The sequence below is a fragment of the Mytilus trossulus genome, chromosome 13 (assembly GCF_036588685.1).
Source record: "Mytilus trossulus isolate FHL-02 chromosome 13, PNRI_Mtr1.1.1.hap1, whole genome shotgun sequence".
Lineage (NCBI taxonomy): Eukaryota > Metazoa > Mollusca > Bivalvia > Mytilida > Mytilidae > Mytilus > Mytilus trossulus.
In genome coordinates, this window is record NC_086385.1 from 4,381,028 (window position 1) to 4,402,675 (window position 21,648).

Below are 21,648 nucleotides of genomic sequence, written 5' to 3' on the forward strand. Positions count from 1 at the left end.
CATTTTTATGCAAAACATTTTACATTTTTATTTTATGGGTTATTGTTGAAGGTCGTACGATGACGTATGGTTGTTAACACATACTTCCTTTGGTTTCTTATGGAAATTTGTTCATTGCCAACAAACATACCATATCATCTACTTTATATAAGTATTGTATAAATTACAACGTATTTAGGTGATCTTGCAAAATGATCATAATCACGAAATTCGTAAACATATTTTCTTATCTTAAAAGGGGGCAAGAAGGGTTCCATTAACAGGCCAATAAATAAGATTACAGTTAATTTAAAAAAATAAATAAAAATAGGGGTATTTTTTCTCTCATAATAATAGTAAACAGATTCACAACAATGTCAATTTCAAGAAAGCAGACAACAGTTAATTAGTCAATAACAGCACAGCATCAATGATCTTGAATATATGCCACTTTTAACTAAAATATAAAGGCACAGAACCAGGACATAGGAGCACAGAACCAGGATCGTTTTTCTTATCACTAGCACAGCGTCAGGACAATTCCGTTTAACGAACTTGCACGACTTTTGCAATATAATATTGTTGTAGTATACTTTGCATGGTACTTATGACGCATCAGAGAAAAATTGAGCAACAAAACAGTCGTTTTATTGCCGTTCTGATACAATGTAAATAAACCCACCAGCACAGAATCAGGACCCACCAGCACCTGACAGGACAAAATCACCAGCACAGAACGTTACGCAGGACAACTATACCCACCGTGAAAGGGGACTCGTAAGGATAAAACGCAAATATAAAATACCCCTGAAATAAGTTTGATTACAGAACTGTATTATATAATAATCAAGTCAAAAAGACGTCTGTGACATTTGAAAGGTATGATTTAACCACTTTGAACTCTTGATTTATAAGCTTCCTTGCGAACAATAACCGGGTTACCCTCTATCAAGAAAATCATAATAAGAAACGCAAGCCTTGGAATATGATATCAGCTTGAAGATATGTACTCCATGTGCAGGCGCTGTGTTGCTACATAGAAACTCAATGTTCACATTTGGGAAGCTGAACTAATCTGTTTTGTCGTGTCCTCATCCGAACTTCATTGTTAATGTCTAGATATGCATTTTCTACACTAATTCAGTATACATTTATTCGGAAAACTTTAAGGAAATTTAGGCCTTAATACCCTCAACTTCGTACCTTATGTGGCATTCAAAACTTTTTTATTCGAGCGTCACTAATGAGTGTTTTTGTAAACAAAACGCACGTCTGACCCAAATACAAAATTTCGATCCTGGTATCTATGATGAGTTAATTAACATAATTATGTCTCATATCTAAGTTTAATAACAGTACTGAAAGTGCAACCTTAAGTTTGTTATCTAGAAACAAATAAAATCATTATGAATTATGTACACGGAAGTCCCTGAATGACAAATCTCTCCAAATTTACCACTTAGAAAGAGAGAAATAAAAAGTATAAAAAGAACTTACTAGTATGTCTGGGATTAAGAAATTAATAATGATTAGCAATGATGAGAAAGAACGTATCAATAAAAAAATAAATCTTATTAAAAGGTTCAACGAAGTTAATACGATTGCATTTGACTCAGTTTTTTCAGATATAATACAATGTTTTTTTTATATGCTATTGCTTATTTTACTTCATAGCTGGTTTTTGTCGAGCCTTCGACTTTAGTCGAAAAAGCGAGACTAAGCGATCCTACATTCCGTCGGCGTCGTCGGCGGCGTCAACAAATATTCACTCTGTGGTTAAAGTTTTTGAAATTTTAATAACTTTCTTAAACTATACTGTATTTCTACCAAACTTTGACAGAAGCTTGTTTATGATCATAAGATAGTATCCAGAAGTAAATTTTGTAAAAATAAAATTCCATTTTTTCCGTATTTTACTATAAATGGACTTAGTATTTTCTGCGGGGAAACAAAACATTCACTCTGTGGTTAAAGTTTTTAGAATTTTAATAACTTTCTTAAACTATCCTGGGTTTGTTCCAAACTTGGACAGAAGCTTGTTTATGGTCATAAGATAGTATCCAGAAGTAAATTTTGTAAATAATTAAATCCGTTTTTTCCATATTTTACTTTTAAATGGACTTAGTTTTTCTGCCGAGAACCATTACATTCACTCTGTGGTTAAAGGTTTTAAAATTTTAATAACTTTCTTAAACTATCCTGGGTTTGAACCAAACTTGGACAGAAGCTTATTTATGATCATAAGATTGTATCCAGAAGTAAATTTTGTAAAAAGATTACTCCGTTTGTTCTGTAATTTACTTTTAAATGGACTTAGATTTTCTTACAATCATAAAATAGTAACAAGAGGAATATTTTGATTTTTTTCCTCATTGTTGTTGAGCCTGCGATTTACAGCAAAAATAGGCGAGACACTGGGTTCCGCGGAACCCTTACAAATTTTTTCTTCTTCAATTGTTTAAGAATTTTTTTATAACAGGTATATATATATATATATATTTTATCAGATGCCGATCATACAAGAATGTACCACCAACTTTTACGATGGTACCAGATCCAATAGATCCACAATGATGGTTTTATATGTGATTATGTACTAACATTAACCAAATTATCTATTGTATAACCAATTACATCTATTTATTGATTCAAACTTATTATGAAATTAAAAGTTTTAATTAGTAAATAACAATTGATCTAGTCTCAATTGACCCTGTTATAACATGGTTAGTCTGTAAAGTAAAAAAAAAAAAAACGGATCAAAATAACGATTTTTAAAACTATCTTTGTACGTTCTAATTGGTGCTAAAGGAGTAGACTGTAAAATCAATGAACGTTAGGTAATATAAATTTTAAAATCAGTACAAATAGTCTGTAAAAGGGACGCATAATATGTGGGTCTTAACATTTGTATTGGCAATAGAAATTGTTGGACTTCTTCATGGTAAGTATTGATACAGTTTTGTCTATATGCCTTTTTGGGCTTCTTTGTTACATTTTTGTTTGTATTGATAGTGATTGAGGTTCTCCAAAATGTTTACTGATGAACCCCTATATTTGAGAATTTTACATATCATGCCTATTTGTTTTGTTCACGAATCGTTGTCATTATAATGGAATTTGATGTGACTGGCATTCAAATGAAATGTTTCGTAAGCTATAAAACTAGGTTTAATCCACCATTGTCAACATAAGAAAGTTGTCATCCATTCGTTTAAAGTGCTGAGCTTTTGACTTTGAATTTTCAGTTAAGTATTTTTGTGATTTTACTTTTTTGATATTTTGTTTATCCAACCAACAGAAAAAAAAATTCTCTTGTCATTGTGCTGCAGTAGCAATTTTGCATACACATGACATGGTTTTATTCGTATTATTTCATTATTTTTTGGAATAAAGTTTGTTTGATTAAAATGACCATAAAATTTCACATACTGTATAAGCATGCAGTTACAAATTTGGACATATGCGTAAAGAATGAGACAATCATGTTGTTCCTTACATGTGTAAAACTTACATGTTTGTTTACTAGTATTAATAAATGAACCTAGAAAAAAAATTAAAAATAAATACTTAGCAAATAACGTGCAATTTCAAAGCTGTATTTGGAAAAAGATTCCGGAACTTTGTGCCTTCAATGCGGTACTATATTTGGTAATTCTTTATACTTTTATTTGAGTGTCACTTATTAATCTTTGTAGACGAACCGAATGTACAAAAATATTATACCTTGTATAATTTGTTCGATGCAATAATTAAGAAATAATTCATGACATCCGTAGATTTGTTATCAATTAACCAGGGGTTGGGCATTTATATTCGATGTTTTTTACCCTGGCCTTTAGCGAGGGGTAAAATACGAATATAAATGCCCAACCCATGGTTAAATGAAATAAATATACGGCTGCCGTGAATTATTTCGATTCTTATAAGACAAATTCGTTAATTCTGTTAACCGCGAATGCCCTATACATATTTACTGTTTTGGCTGTTCCGTTTTACTCATTTTTGATAATATTTATTTAGTAATACTTTATTATTCAATGATATTTTTTCTTCCAATTTGAATGTAATTTTATTCGTTCTGAGGCGTACACGAAGCTTTAAAATTATTTAACGCCCGGTCTTTGCATTTGACACCCGTTTTTGTGTAATACTGCGTAGATATATTGCGAGTATACTAGTTGACGATACTACGTCGTCATATTGGAATACAATTTAAAACATGTACAAAAGCTTTCTCGTACACGTTATACCCTGTACAAAATATCGCTAAAAAATGGTTTTAACTTGTATACATTATTTCTACAAAATATATCAGAATGAAGATTAATAATCAGAAAACACCGAAAGGTGCATTATTTACGACACCTTTTGTAAAACCAACATGTGACACCTAGAGTTGTATAAGACCTGCATTTTTTAACTTCTAGAGCTACCATTCTTACAGTTGTCATTCTTATATTGACAATGTACAGAACCTTGCCTTCCACAAAATAATATCTTGCGCACTATCTCTTTTGCATGGACCATTTGGGACTTCAGACAAATCTAACGTACTGCTCTTTCTTTGCAATTATAGTGGCAATTTTTATTTGCTCTACAATCTTTTTCCAAAGAATAAGAAATATATTTAAAGCATCGATAAAATATTGCATTCTTTGCCTTTTAAAAAAGCATTCAACATTTTTTAAAATATATGTTTAAAAAATACAAAATCGAAAATTTGCAATAGAAAGTGCTAAATCGACATTGTTACTAGTGGTCATGAAAGAACAGTTCTGAAAAATCTTTAATAAAAACACCGTGGTTGTCGTTAAGGCCTCAATGAAGTCACGTTATTTAGAATCGCGACACAATAACCAATTACAACTTTTCTCCAGGTCAGCAATGTGAGTAGGAAAATTTGGCGGTTATTCCATATGTAAAACCTAATGTTTCCGTAACAAATATGGGATGAATCTTTTTCAGATATGAATTCTTCCTCTGAACGTTAATGTTTATATAACAATGGGATCTCTAAGGTAATTAAAACGGATGTTTACAATATAGATGATATAACAAACTAATCAATTTCTAATTTCACAGGTATGTAGTTTTCGTTTGAATGTAAATGCTATACAACAATCTAGTGGATACTCTCTCAAAATGAATAAAAGGAAATTACCTCTTTGATAATAAAGTCGAGAATATTAATAATAAATATAAATGCGACGACACTGTGTTATTAGAAATAAACATGCAAATACACAATGCTTTATGTTCAGTATATATCTAAATGTTAGAAGCTTGTGAAACTGGAATCTGAATAAATGCCAATTCAATACATGTAATTAAATCGAATGGACTTAAGGTCAAAACTAGTTTTTATAACTAAAATCGCAGGGATATCTCCTATTACACAATATTATCAAGTTTAGGTTTGTTGTGCGAAATTCTTTTATCATTGTTTTTTTGTATAAACAATTATTGCTTGAAAGATTCACTTGACTTTTGATTCTGTTAATAGTTTTGATTTTTTCTACTCTTTACACTACACTTCCACACTATTTTATTAAACAAAAGCTTTCCTATTTAATTTAAATGGTCGTTTGGGAAAGCTGAATGTAGATATATTTGCTGCAACTCGTTTAAAGCCTTCTTCTCTAACGAGAAAGGTAAATATGCTAGATATACTTACTGGAGGTGTGATGAGATGATTGAAGCTGTTAATTGTCGCCTTGATAATACTAACGTACGTTTTGGCAACAAAGCTTATCGACAGGTTGTAGATATCCCCATGGGCACTAATTGTGCCCCTTTAATAGCCGACTTGTTTTTGTACTGTTACGAGTCACAGTTTATGACTAAACTCAGTAATAACCCGTCGAAATTGCATTTAATTGATAAATTCAACAACACTTACCGTTATATTCATGGTATATTTTCGTTAAATAATCAAGAATTTTCTCAATATACTGCTGAAATTTACCCCAAGGGTCTTACTTTAAATAAATCAAATGTATCTGGTAATAACTGTCCTTTCCTGGATTTAGATATTTCGGTTTTAAACGGGAAACTACACACTAAAATTTACGACAAAAGAGACGATTTTTCGTTCCCTATTGTTAATTTTCCATTTTTGATGGTGATGTTCCTTTGGCATCATCTAACGGTGTTTATATTTCACAACTTGTTCGCTATGCCCTTGTCTGTTGTGAGGTTTTGATTTTTACGAACACAACCTATGTATTACTGGTAGATTATTAAACCAGGGATATCGTTACCATAAATTACTTAATACCTTTACTAAATGTTTTCATAAATATAAAGATTTGGTTTTGAAGTTTGGTAGAAAACTTATTTCAAACGGGATAGCACATCCTCATTTTGTACGGAAATGTTGTTAACCGTGCCCGGAAATTTAGAAATGATCCATGTAAACTTGTTGCTCCTTTAAATAAACTTATTCTAAAAGGTTACATATTCAACACTGTAATAAGATCATTGAATATTGTTTTTATTGGTATAAATATTGATTTTGTTATCAGTAGATTAAAAGCTAACTAAATAATACTAGTATGTTATATACCTATACACATTTTCATGGATCTACAATCGGTTGATACCTGTAACTTGGCATTGCACAAGGTCATGTTCTTCTCTGATGAGTTAAGCCTTTTTCAACTGATTTTTAGTCTATCTGATGAGTTAAGCCTTTTTCAACTGATTTTTATAGTCCGATCTTATGTTGCACTGTTATAGCACTGTTCCAGGTTAGGAGGAGGGTTGGGATCCCGCTAACATGTTTAACCCCGTCACATTATTTGTGTATGTGCCTGTCCCAAGTCAGGAGCCTGTAATTCAGTGGTTGTCGTTTGTTTATAACGCATTCTGTTTCAACTTGTCAATATTCTGATTTGTCAAATATGGAGAGTATGCAAGAATCTGCTTGATAACACATCCTTCTCTGGCTGTTTATGACGTCTTTACACTAAATCCATTGTATGTTGGATGTGTACAGATTGAGTGTTTAGTCCTCGAGGCATGAATTTTTTATTAGTTGTTAGTGGCTTTGAACTAGCTGTCAGATAACTGCGAGTACTCTCAGATCTGTTCATTGTGTCCTTTTGTGTCGGGATGTATAAGTACACGGCCACGTCCACTTGTATTTTTTTGTCTATCTGATGAGTTAAGCCTTTTTCAACTGATTTTTATAGTCCGATCTTATGTTGCACTGTTATAGCACTGTTCCAGGTTAGGAGGAGGGTTGGGATCCCGCTAACATGTTTAACCCCGTCACATTATTTGTGTATGTGCCTGTCCCAAGTCAGGAGCCTGTAATTCAGTGGTTGTCGTTTGTTTATAACGCATTCTGTTTCAACTTGTCAATATTCTGATTTGTCAAATATGGAGAGTATGCAAGAATCTGCTTGATAACACATCCTTAAAAATTAGATAATTGATGTTCTCCCCATATCTTAGAAGAATTTGACACCTGTTGATGCAAATCGTGTCCTTACGTATTTTCAGCTATTTTTACTATTGTTTTAGTCTGAAGATTTCGGTCCCTTTTTGGAAAAATATATTAGGCACAATGGGTATTTGCTTCCATTTGTGTAATCTGAAGCTGAATATACTATTTTTTTTTCAAATAGGACCAGTAACATATGCAAGAAGCCAGAGAAAACATTTCAACAATGTTTTATTTAGCATGTTCAAAAACAAAATAAATGAGAATCTACGTTTTATTCAAACAGTGAAATTGCGACTAATTTTTGATGAAAATCCGTTTGTCCCAGTTATCTGTATGAATAAAAACTGCATATGTGACACCAAAGTCATGACTGAATTCAGTCATCTTGCACTACAACTTTCATTCTTATTTATTAATTGAATACTTAATTGATAATACATTAAAAATTGGAGATTGGTAGCAGTTGGGTGTATGCAATATCCTACACAATAAGTAAATGCTCTAAGGAGAACAGTTTTTACAGAAGTGCATTAGAAAACTGTTGACTGAATTCAGTCAATTTACAAACATCAAGAATCATCTTCCTTTTTCAAAACTAGATTATAGTATTATAGAAAAATATTCCAAGTTGATTCTACATATTAATGTTAACAATAACGAAAATCTTGACTGAATTCAGTCACTGGCACCATTATTCATTGGCATTATAAAGTACATAGGTTTCTACAGTAAAAATATCTATACAATATATACAAACAAATTTTAAATCTAAGTCTATGACTGAATTCAGTCACATACTATTATCGTTCTGTCTTATACAGTATGGTATTTTCCCTGTTCTTATCCACATCATAGATGTTTAATAAGTGATCTTGTAGTTTTCAGACATCAAAACAGATCTGTTTATTATGCCTTGAAACTTCTTTAAGCGTAGTAAGGTAATATTCAGCTGTTACTACTATTAGAAAGCGTCCTTCTATCAGCAACATAATCATTTTAGAAACAGTGTTGTACAGACAATCCCAATAATAGTAGCGTTGATAGCAAATTGCCAATAAAGATATATATAGCCATGACTGGGTCAAGATCGGTTGGTAGCAATATTTGTGATAAACTGTCTTTTCCATTATGATTAGTGATGCTACTTTTTATAAAACACCTGTAACTATAATTAAATATTGTCCTCTCTTATTTATCTTGATCTCTATATCATTTTTACTCTCAATTGCCAATCTTTACTTCTAGGTTGCCTTGGCCGCATTTGGCACAACGTTTTGAAATTCGGATCCTCAATGTTCATCATCTTTGTGCTTGTTTGGCTTTATGAATGTTTTCGTAGGAGATTCACTGATGAGTCTTATGTAGACGAAACGAGCGTCTGGCGTACTAAATTATAATCCTGATACCTTTGATGACTCTAAGTTTTCCATTGCTAATAAAGCTTCTTCCACCTACAAAGAAATTTTATCTTAAATTTAATGTTATATGTGCATATATTTTTACAATTAACGCCTATAAAGACACTAATTATCTTCACATATGAATATCTAGACCTTTAACATGATCATTTATTGAATTCAAGTAAAATAAAACTGTAAAAATAATTATTATAAATTGGACACTATTAGGTTGTTTGTGCTCGTTTGGCTTTATGCATGTTTTCGTATGAGATTCACTGATGAGTCTTATGTAGACAAACGAGCGTCTGGCGTACTGAATTATAATCCTGATACCTTTGATGACTCTAAGTTTTCCATTGCTAATAAAGCTTCTTCTACCTACAAAGAAATTTTATCTTAAATTTGATGTTATATGTGCATACATTTAACAATTAACGACTATAAAGACACTAATTATCTTTACATATGAATATCTAGACCTTTATCATGATCATTTATTGAATTCAAGTAAAATAAATCTTTAAAAATAATTATTATAATTTGGATAGGTTGTTTTAAGGTGACACACTTTACCATGTTTACATCAAACTTAATACAATTGACATTTGGCTTAGAGTTAAGAGATGAACCACAATATTCTTCTTTTATATTCACTGAAGAAGGAACACATACTTACATAAAAATTTGCACCTGAAAATGACTAAATAAAGAACACCATATGTTTTGGGTTTTTTAATTTGAGAAATTACAGGGAGCTAATTGATAACTTTTCGGAAAATAACCTTTCATTGCATACGTATATAAATCTTCCTAAAATTGGAGATGACAGCCATATAAATCTTCCATGAGGTACGAAATGGTTTTATTATGTTTCAAGGTTTCTAGATGAACATGTACTCTTGTCAAATATAGAAATAAATCTTCGCTTCGATTAGATGAAAAATAATTATATTATAATTATGCTGCTACATAAAGTACATAATGATGAAAATGTTGTATACAAAATAAGGAAATATATGTTTGTGGAACTGAATAAGGCATGTAACAATCAATTGTCTTCTTGCATAAATGGTACCAATGGATTTTGACGGGAAGTATTATGGTATACAAATGTCCGGCGTCCGTCGTACCGTCCGTCAGTCTTTCCGTCTGTCTATTCCACCAAAGAAACACATAAAGAAGTGCCTCCTTTTATGCTTTAATGGACTCGAGATATAGACCGTAGAACTAGATTCTTTGTTTACAAGTTATCAAAACATGTATCACAAGTTCACAATTGGTTCATGTTTAGACAGTAGGGTGTATATCCCAGGATTTTTGTTAACATAAATCAAAGGCATTTGGTTAAAGTCCCGGTTAACATAAAACATAAGGACATCTTTCTATACATTTATATCATACTTAAGAATTGAAAATTCCGGGAATTAATTTGCATCAACACGATTTATGAAAATTGCAACAATAAATATTGAATTGTTGTAAACCATGTAAACTGAGGTCACAACTTTCAATCATTCAAATATTTATTAAAATAATGAAATAAAACTTTTATAGACAATGATAAAAATGTAAAATTAAAATTGTAACTTAATTGCAAACAATATATGTTTGATTTTCGATCCTGCATAGAAGGTGTGGAAATTTAAACCTCGACAAGCGGTAAACCTCTGCAGAATTCGATACCCTATTAGATTGTACGATTTGTCGTAGCCTCGGGTCCTGGTTCACTGATTGCTATAGCCTGTGATCCTGGGCCACTGTTTAATGATAGATCGAGTATAAGCTAACGCTTATGAAATCGAAGGCTGAATAAGGATGTCTTTGTTGTCGGAAGAAATCTAAGTACGACATATATAATTGATTAACGATTTTTACCTAAGAAAAAGGGTCAATATAGGGCAAAATTATTATGAAAACGAAAATGTCAATTAGTAAGTAACAATTGATTTAGTCCCAATTGACCCCGTTATAATATGATTATTCTGTAAAATATGATCCTCATGAAAATCGAACATAACAATTTAAAAAAACTATCTTAGAATGCCCTATTTGGTGCTAAAGCAGTAGACTGTAAAATCAATTAACGTTAGGAAATATATATTTTATTTGAAATTCAGTACAGATTTTCTGTAAAAGGGACATAGAATATGTGGGTCTTAACATTTGTTTTGGCAATAGAAATTGTTGGACATCTTCATGGTAAGTATTGATTGAAACAGCTTTGTCTGTATGCCGTTTTGTGCTTCTTTGTTACATTTTGGTTTGTTTTTATACAGATTAAAAACCAGGTTAAATCCACAATTTTCTACATAGGAAAAGACTGTATCTAGTTAAGGAAATGACAGTTGTTGTACATTCGTTTGATGTGTTTTAAAATTTTCGTATGAGTTCAGTATTTTTGTGATTTTACTTTTTGATACTTTTTTCGCAAACCAACATAAAACCTATCTTGTTATTGCGATGCCGTAGCAATGTTTATACACATGGAATGGTTTGAATCGTTGCATTTCATTATTTTTTTTGAATAAAGTTTGTTTTATTGAAATATAGTTACAATTCTACATACAGTTTGAGCGTGCAGGTACAAATTTGGACATATGCGTAAAGAATGAGACAATCATGTTGTTCCTTACATAGGGAAAACTTACATGTTTGTTTACTAGTATTAGTAGATGAACTAGAACAAAATGAAAAATAAATGCTAAACTAATAAATTGCAATTTCAAAGCTGTATTTGGAAAAAGCTTCCGGAACTTTGTGTCTTTATGCTGTACTATATCTGGTAATTTAAAAAAAAATATTTGAGTGTCCATTATTTATCTCTTGTAGACGAACGTTTCATGTTCAGAGTTATCATCGTGGCATTTATAAGATGAGTTTATGTATAAAAGAGGGACGAAAGATACCAGAGGAACAGTCAAACTCATAAATTGAAAATAAATTTACAACGCCATTGCCAAAAAAAAAAAAGACAAACAGACAAATAATAGTTCACATATGTTGAACATAATGCATGTTCCTTAACATGGGTTTATTTTCGATTTAGATAGGCAGTTTTATTTCTTTCAATCGGCTTCGGTTTCATTATCATTTAAAAGACAATATTTTGTACTCAGACACTATTTTAACAAATTGAAGTTGATAATTTGAAACTTAGAACACATTTAACAAAAAGTATAATAACAGCACTACTTAACACCTACGCAAATTCAAAACGAAATCCATATTCAAATTACAAATTCAAAAGCTCAAACACATCAAACAAATTTTAAACAAATGTCATACTTGTACTTGGTACAGGCAATTCATGATGTAGAAAATGTAGATAAGACCTGATATTAAAGCGAGCTAAACCTCACTTTTATATATAAAGAAAAAGTATAGACTATGCTGTTATGTTTGCAATACTATATAGCTTTTTAAAAACGTTATTCATAATGATGTTAGTGTGTTCATAATTTGCACCAGGGTTGGAATCTATTTGTTCTCCATGGATAAGATTCCAAAATGGTCTTATAATGAGGTATTAAGGATGAACTTAGGTGAGCAAAGGTCAAATTAAATGAATTAAGAATTCAAAATTGATAATTTATGCTGGAAGAGTATTAGTTAAGGATTAAAATAAGCTAAAAATATTGATAGGTCATGAAGATCCTTTTCGAGATATTGGGTTTTTATAATATGACGGGAAAAGGCTGACTCGGACTTTTACCTTATATTTGCATTCGCATTATTTGGGTCTCAAATCAAAAGAAAGAAAATCAAGAATCTGCTTAAATTTTGTCAAATCACCTTTTATTTAATTTTGGGTCCTCAATGCTCTTCAACTTGGTATTCGTTGGCATTTTAACTGTTTTGATCTGAGCGTCACTGATGAGTCTTATGTAGACGAAACGCGCGTCTGGCGTAAAAATTATAATCCTGGTACCTTTGATAACTATTATGAGCTAGTCCATCTTATATTAAAAAAAGATGAATATGTGTTATGGAACAAACTGTTTTACCTTGTGGCGTATGGAAAAATCCTGACGAGTCCGAACATTTGACACTAATTCCATTACCTCACCTAAGTACATCCTTAACACTGATAATTAGAATTATAAATGTCGTGTACATGTTACGATGTTGTATATAGTATAACAAGTACAGAAATATTATACACTGTATAATTGTTTCTATGCAATGATACAATTTAAAACATAACACAAGATTTCTCGCACACATTATAGCCTGTACAAAATATTGATGAAAAATGATTTTAACTTGAACACATTATGAGAATATATCAGAATGAAGCAGTATTTAAATTATAAAGATTAATAATCAGAAGACAACGAAAGGTGCATTATTTATGACACCCTTTGTAAAAACAACAGACATATGTCATTGTATGTGACACCTAGAGTTGTATAAGACTTGTATTTTTTAACTTCTAGAGCTACCATTCTCACAGTTGTCATTTTTATATTGACAATGTACAAAACTTTGCCTTCCACTCAATAATATCTTGCGCACTATTTCTATTGCATGGATCATTTGGGACTTCATACAAATCTAACGTACTGCTTCGGGAAGTCTCTTTCTTTGCAATTATAGTGGCAATTGGTATTTGCTCTACAATCTCTTTCCAAAGGAAACGTAATATACTTAAAGCATTGATAACATATTGCATTCTTTGTCTTTTAAAAAAGACGTAACATTCAACATTATTTTACAATATATGTTAAAATACAAAATCGATCATTTGCAATAACAAGTGCTAATCCACATTGTTACTTGTGGTCATGAAAGAACAGTTCTGAAAACTTTGATAAAACACCGTGATTGTCGTTAAGGACTCAATGAAGTCACGTTATTTGGAATTGCGACACAATAACCAATCACAACTTTTCTCCAGGTCAGCAATGTGAGTAGGAAAACTTGGCGGTTATTTCATATGCAAAACCCAATGTTTCCGTAACAAATATGTGATGAGTTGTTTGATCATTTTCAGATATGTTTTTTTCCTCTAAACGTAAATGTTTATATAACAATGGGATCTTTAACGTAATTAAAACGGGTGTTTACAATATAGATGATATAACAAACAACACAATTTCTAATTTCACAGATATGTAGTTTTCGTTTGAATGTAAATGCTATACAACAATCTAGTGGATAATCTCATGAAAATTAATAAAAGGGAATTACCTCTTTGATAATAGAGTCGAGAATATTAATAATAAATATAAATGTGACGACACTGTGTTTTTAGTAATAAACATAAAAATACACAATGCTTTATTTTCAGTATTTATCGAGGAAATAGAAGCTTGTGAAACTGGAAACTAAATAAATGCCAATTCAATATATGTAATAAAATCGAATGGAATTAAGGTCAAGACTAGTGTTTATAACTAAAATCGCAGGGATACGCGAATCAATGAATGTGTTTACAGATAGATGTTTTTGAGTTCTCTTAAATTATTCCTTTAAAAATTGTTACACGATGATGACTGATATACCCGTCTTTTAACTATTTGATTTATTATGCCCGTTTAGTTCACACATCATTGTAAATAGAACGGAATTTGATGAGACTGTCATCAAAGGGAGAGGTTTAGCGCTATAAAACCAGGTTTAATCCACCAGTTTCTACATTTGAAAATGTCTGTACCACGTCAGGAATATGACAGTTAGTTTATTATGTGTTTTGTCATTTTATTTTGCCATTTGATTATGGACTTTCCGATTAAATTTTCCTCTGAGTTCAGTATTTTTGTGATTTTACTTTTTTCATTCTAATTGATAAGGATGTAACACCATGTTCTAATATATAAAGTTCATTGTAAAAGGAAAAATGCATTCTATTTTGTTTTCAATCCGTTTATAAAATAAACAGAAAAATAAAATTTTAATATGTTATACAATATCAGTCTTGCTATCTGTTGCAAATTTTACTTGCAGCAAGAAAATAAGTTCGATGACACCCTCTTCTTTTTATTTTCTTAATGCATTTTATGAAACCGATCTTCACATATATTATTTCAAATGAAGGGTTTTATTCATTTTTCTTTTGTTTTTAGTATAAGATATACCTTGATTGCGTTATATTTGAAAATAATACATCAAGGGCATATTACCAAGTCTGTCATATATTTTTTTAACGTTGCGAATAAAGACAATCGAATCAATACATTATCATCTCGTCTTTCATTAAAATATTACTGACATATAGACTTTTAAGAGTATGCCTAATATCATTGCTATTTACAAAAAGAGAACATTGAATGTAAGTTTCTCAAATTTTTGTGCTATTTTCACATTTCCTGACCGGTGTGAGAAAAATATTTCTCCGCACTAGTGAAAAATTAGTTCTCGGCAAATGATTAGTCGAAATTTGATTATTACGTCAAAATGTTTTGTTTTCTTCTCAATTTTCTTATTGTGACGTCATGAAAAAAGGCGACCTTGCCTGATGACGTCGCATATAAAGAGCACAATTTTCTGAAAATCTTTGAAAAACACGATAAAAAGCATTAGAGAAACAGATTCTTACACTATCACTCGTGTATTACGATATTTCTCCACTCTCGACAGTTAAATTTTATTATTTAAAGGGCTCGGCAAGCCTCACGCTTTAAATAATAAAATTTAAATGTCTCGAGTGGAGAAATATCGTAATACACTTGTTGCAGTGTAAGAATCTATATATCTATTATGATGTCAAATAACGTACTGATGTATAATTACCCTGTCATGTGCTTGTCCTCTCTGTGATTTATAATTCGTATTCATCTGATGAGTTTATAAAAAATATTATGTTAGGCGTCTTAAAGTTTACAAAACATTTCGTGGTTGTCTAGTTCTACATTTCAGATCATATCAATAAGTTGTTAAGACAAAAATTCCAGGCTAGCCTAGTTCTACATTTCAGATTCGTAATATATAGAAGCTGTAAGACGTGTTTAACGAAATTAATAAAACATAAAAGAATAAAATATGAGATATGTAATTTAATACTCGAGAGTTCGGGCATGATACTCGAGCGTACTCGAGTACAAGGTCTGGATACCCGAGAATACTGGAGTACTCGGTCATGATACTTATCACTACTCAAGAACTCTGTCATGAATCAAGATTCGTGACTACGCGAGAACTCGGTAATGATACTTGCGACTACTCGAATACTCGGTCATGATACTCGTGACTTCTCGAGTTCTTAGTCCTTACTGACAAATACTCAAGTACTCGGTCATGATACTCGCGACTACATGAGTAACCGTTCAGGATACTCGAGAACTCAATCGGGATACTCAACAGCACTCCAGTACTGGGTCATGGTACTCCGGACTACACGAAAACTCGATCATGATACTTGTTGGTACTCGAGTACCCGGTCATGATACTAGTGATAACTTAAGAATTCGGTCAAGATACTTGAGTGCTCGTTCATAATACTCCGGAGTATCCGAGTACTCAGTCATAATAATTGCAAGTACTCGAGTACTCGGATACATATGTGAAAAGTGATAATTTGTGTTGGTTTGGGATAATTTGGTTATTACCTGTCATAAACCTAATTATAACATGACGACAGCGTTTGACATCTTTACAAAAACCTTGAATTAATCTTAAAATGGTTCAACGTATTTCTTTAGTTTTGATAACTAATTACTTTAGCTTTGAAACTGCTCGGTGTTTCCCTGAAGATATATATAATAAGTTCTTTATCTGATTACCATGCACATTAGTGTTGACAAATTAGTGTTAAATCCTTAAAAGATAATTCTTTAGAAAACGCAATAAAAAGAAATAAATCAATTTGAGAGGGATCAGTTAAAAACTCTATACTTTTTTTAACCCTGTATGCCAATTTTGCCCATGTGAAATTTTAACATTGTTTGTGTATACGTTGAACGACAAATATATGTGATGTTTAAATTTTCTGACGTCAGACACGCGATTCAATGAATGTGTTTGTAGATAGATGTTTTTGTGTTCTCTTAAATTGTTCCTTTAAAAACTGTTACACGATGATGACTGATGTACCCGTATTTTGACTTTTTTTTAAATTTATTACGCCTGTTTGGTTCACACATCATTGTAAATATAACGAAATGCAATGAGACTGTCATCAAAGTTAGAGGTTAAGCGCTATAAAACCAGGTTTAATCCACCAGTTTCTACATTTATAAATGTCTGTACCACGTCAGGAATATGACAGTTAGTTTATTATGTGTTTTGTCATTTGCTTTTGCAATGTGATTATATGGACTTCCGATTAAATTTTCCTCTGAGTTCAATATTTTTGTGATTTTACTTTTTTCATTCTAATTGATTAGGATATAACACCATGTTCAAATATATAAAGTTCATTGTAAAAGGAAAAATGCATTCTATTTTTTTTAATCCGTTTATAAAATAGACAGAAAAATTTAAATTCTAATATGTTATACAATGTCAGTCTTGCTATCTGTTGCAAGCAAATAAGTTCGATGACACCCTTTTCTTTTTATTTTCTTAATGCATTTTATGAAAGCGATCTTCACATATATTATTTCAAATGAAGGATATAATTCATTTTTCTTTTGTTTTTAGTATAAGAGACACCTTGATTGCGTTATATTTGAAAATAATATATCAAGGGCATATTACCAAGTCTGTCATATTTTTTTTAACGATGCGAATAAAGAAAATCGAATCATTACACTATCATCTCGTCTTTCATTGAAAAATTACTGACATATAGATTTTTAAGAGTATGCCTAATATCGTTGCTATAAACAAAAAGAGAACATTGAATTAAAGTATCTATAACTATTTCAGATAACAGGTATTCTTCATCAGTTTGATTATGATGTCAAATGACGTGCTCATGTATAATTCCTTTGCCACGTGCTTGTCCTTTCTGTGATTATGTTAAGTGAATTTCTAATTCGTATTCATCTGATGAGGTAATAAAAAAATAAATAAGGATAATTGATGTTGTATAATTGAAAATGAGACCAACTACCAAACAGTGTTTAAATGTAGTGGATGTACATATGGTTGCCTTTAAAATAAAATCAAAAGGGTTTATACAGTTCGTTCATATTTTGTAATGTTACACCACTATCTCAGGTTAGAGGAGGGTTTGGAGCCTTCAATGTTATTTAACCCCGTCACACTATGTATGTACATGGTTCAAGTTAATTTGTGTGTTATTTGTTATCTTGTAGAGAGTTGTGTCATTCGCAATAACACCAAATCTTCTGTTTTTGTTGGTTATTTTTTACAGATCTTGTGTCAACATTTGCCAACAACAACATGTTTGAAACATTTACGACTATTTAAATCCATGTTAAAATTTAAAAACAGTTCTACTTTTGGTTTTCTGTTTGTGGGAATGTCATATTATATTCTGTATTTTATATTGTATTTAAGAAGACAAAACAACAAATAAAGTTAATTTGTCTCCCTTATTTTGAGAATCACTAAAAAAAATATAGTTATCTCCCCAGGGATGATTCCACTATATAGTTTAGGGACGCTTGGCGGCCCTGAAATCGGCCAGCGGCCCCAAAAAATATTTGTTAAAATAAATTCCCAATTCATGAAATTAAAGTAAAAATCTGTATTTCTGAAAAAGTTTAGGACTTTATTCGTTATAGGTTGAAAAATATAGGCAAAGTATAGATGTTTATGAACATTCCTATATTTTGACTTCAGTGGACGATTTGATTATGTCATAGATATCTATGAGTATGTCAACAGGTGGTAAACAATTTCAGCAGCCGGATTCAATTGATTTAAATGTTATGGGATTATTTATTTGATCTTGTAAAAGTAGATCGCCCAGCAGGTTGATCAATCAGAGCAGAATGCTCTGAGGGATACGATTGTCATAGTTTTCATTGTCACATGTATAGCAGTTCTGCCAACTTTTCATTAAACAATACATGAGATTTGGCCAAAATTGAAAAGACCGAAAAGGAAAAAAATAGATCCAAGGATACTGCCGCAAAAAGCATGAACATGCGTGAGTCTCAATCATTTTTGGAAACCCTGGTACAGCTTGATAATATTATATTAAAACTAATTCAACTGCACATGCAAAATGTAATAATCTGAATAGTCACTCAACTTTAAAAATAGCCGCTCCCGGATACAAGTGTATGAGCAATGTACTTATTGTGTTTTATTGAATTATAGTTATCCCGTACCATTGTAAACTTGTACCACTAAAAGAAAACTTGTACCGTGGCAATGCAAACTGGTACCACTGCTAACTCGTACCAACTTATTTAAATGGTGTTTAAAATTTAATGATGAATATTCATATGATATACGTTACTTTCACTTAATACCTCTTAAGTCTGTAAAAATTAAATGTATATAGTTTGAAAGCACAATGACCAATTTGTAGCTAATGTTCCTTGTCTACTGGATAGAAATACTGTGGCAGATGTCGATGATTAAAGTATTAACAGTTTCACCCTAAGAAAATATTAATTGTTCATGAATAAATTTTAGCAGTATAATCAAAATGATTTCCAAAATTATTTCTACTGTATATAAATAACAATGAAATGTAACTGTTTCCTGTTAAGGGGTTTTGGAATTTTCCCGCCAAAAAGCACATGGCTTTCAACAATTGTAAACATAGCATTCAATTTGTGATCATGGATTACAGCTTTAATTAATTTATATTAGATATATATATTTAATATAAGGTACAGTTAAAGCAAAGTTTCAACTTTCTTCTCGATTAAGTTCTAGTTTGAAAGATCAGTTTAAACAATAAAGCCTAAAAAAAATTCTCTATTTTTGTCTAAGTTTTCATTACAATCCAGTATAAAATTCAAGTAATTCAACTTTATTTTTATTAAGTTTACAAACAAAAACCAATAAAACATCATATGTTTTACTATATTTTTAATGGTTTGAGTTTACAGTTGTTTGAGTTCTGAATTGTATGACTTCCCAGTGGTACAAGTTAACTTTTTTGGTACGAGTTAACTTGCTTCCGTATTTTATCCCCGTAATTCTAGGAGGAACCTAATTTCTAACTCTTAAAATATTGGTGTTCCTTTGGGTCAGAGGGCATGACTCCTACACACTCCTCTGTTTAAATTGAGATAGTTCTTAATATAATACGACGTTTATTGGCATCTAACCAGTTAATTTTTCTTGAAGATGTCGTATGTATTTCGATATTGACGGAAAATACTACCGGAAGGGAGACAACTCAATACGATAATATGGAAGACTCCATTTTGGCTGAAGGGATGTTATAGGTATTACGAAGTGGAATTCATTTATTTTAATTTAAATGATGCATATGATTTAAAATTATGCAACAACATTAACCATCAAAATCATACAGACATAGAAAGAATTTCATGAGTTTCAAATTAATCAACGAAGCGGGGAATCAAGAGCAACCACTCAATATGATACCCCTTCAATTCAGGAAAACTATATGCATGCGCATTAATGCATAAACAAACCGCGACTTGCGATTTGGAATAAGAATGTTAATTAAATGATATGATGAATGGTTCTCCATTTCTTTATGAGAGTACAGTATCAAATATCAGTTTCATAACGGTAAAATATAGAAATACGCCACTTCAGTTCTTATGACAGAAATAGAATTATCGGAATTTATCAAAACTGGGGAATTCCCTCTGACGTGTTTCTAAATTTATAAAAAAAACACTAAATATAAATACTGCATGTTTAATTCTGATTTTCCGTGTTGTTAAAAAAACGCATATAAGTCAAGAGAAATATCACACATGAAAATTTTGAGAAGAACATTTCAGGAAAGTTGTTTATATACGTACATTCTTTTTGCTTGTTTTTACCTTTTAAAGCAAGACAATCATATGAATCTGAAATATTGCTGAATGTTTAGAATAAAACGAATGACGTGAGGGAATGCACCTTAAGTCAACGGTAAAGGTCTACAGATTGCTTGAAAGCAATCGTATCCCAAAAACATGTTTGTCAAAATTGGTGTGAAAGCAGACGTCAGCTAAGAGAAAATTCAAATTTTGATATAATATTGATAAGTCCATTTTAATGGGCGCCGATCCCGTAAAAGCAGATCACACAGAAGAGCTGGAGCTGCATGGTTATATAATTTGATGAAAATTTATTATTATACATTTTGCTCTATTTCATCAAAAGACAAAAGTTGAACGTTTTTGAAAAATAATGTTGCTGATTAGACCATTCATAAAATAGGATATGACTGTCACTATTAAATATGGAACTGTTTCAAAAGTTATGAAAATTATCCTTTCTTCTTTAGAATACCATCAACTTTTGACAATTACTTTCCGGCGCATGCATAAATTGTTTTAAGTTAATTTCAAATTTTCTTTTATATATTTTATGAAATCTACATTTTTTCCAAATAATTTTAAAGTTTACTGGTCAATTGCTTTAAATATCTTATCTATTAAGTATATAAACTTTTGTAATTGTCTTTCTGAATACAACAATGGACCAGTTCAAATTGAAATCCGTTTTAATCAATGTAAACTTATAAAGATGACCTGTTGAAAAAATACCAAAATGGAATTTTTTTTTCACTGGTTTATATTACAAGCCATTTTGCTATTTAATTTAATTTCAAGATATCTTATACACTTTATAAGATATCTTGTAATTTAGTTTATAAGATATTATATGAAATATCTTACAGATTATCTCAGATATCTTATAAAGTTTATGAAATTTACAAATTTTAAAATAATTTCATAAAATATAAGAGATATATATATCTAATAATGTTATAACATATCTTATAGATTATATAAGATATCTTATAAACTATCCATAATT

The 21,648-nt window shown here is 30.9% G+C and overlaps 1 protein-coding gene across 1 annotated transcript in view; it reads left to right on the forward strand.

The window, feature by feature from the left end:
* Nucleotides 1–2,859: 2,859 nt before the first annotated feature.
* The window catches only part of LOC134695539 (uncharacterized), a 41,317-nt gene continuing 22,528 nt past the window's right edge, over nt 2,860–21,648 (forward strand). Inside the window, exon 1 of the mRNA XM_063556826.1 lies at nt 2,860–2,923. Within this exon, the coding sequence (XP_063412896.1) occupies nt 2,872–2,923 (52 nt within the window). The 5' untranslated portion in view covers nt 2,860–2,871. The remainder of the gene's footprint in view (nt 2,924–21,648) is intronic.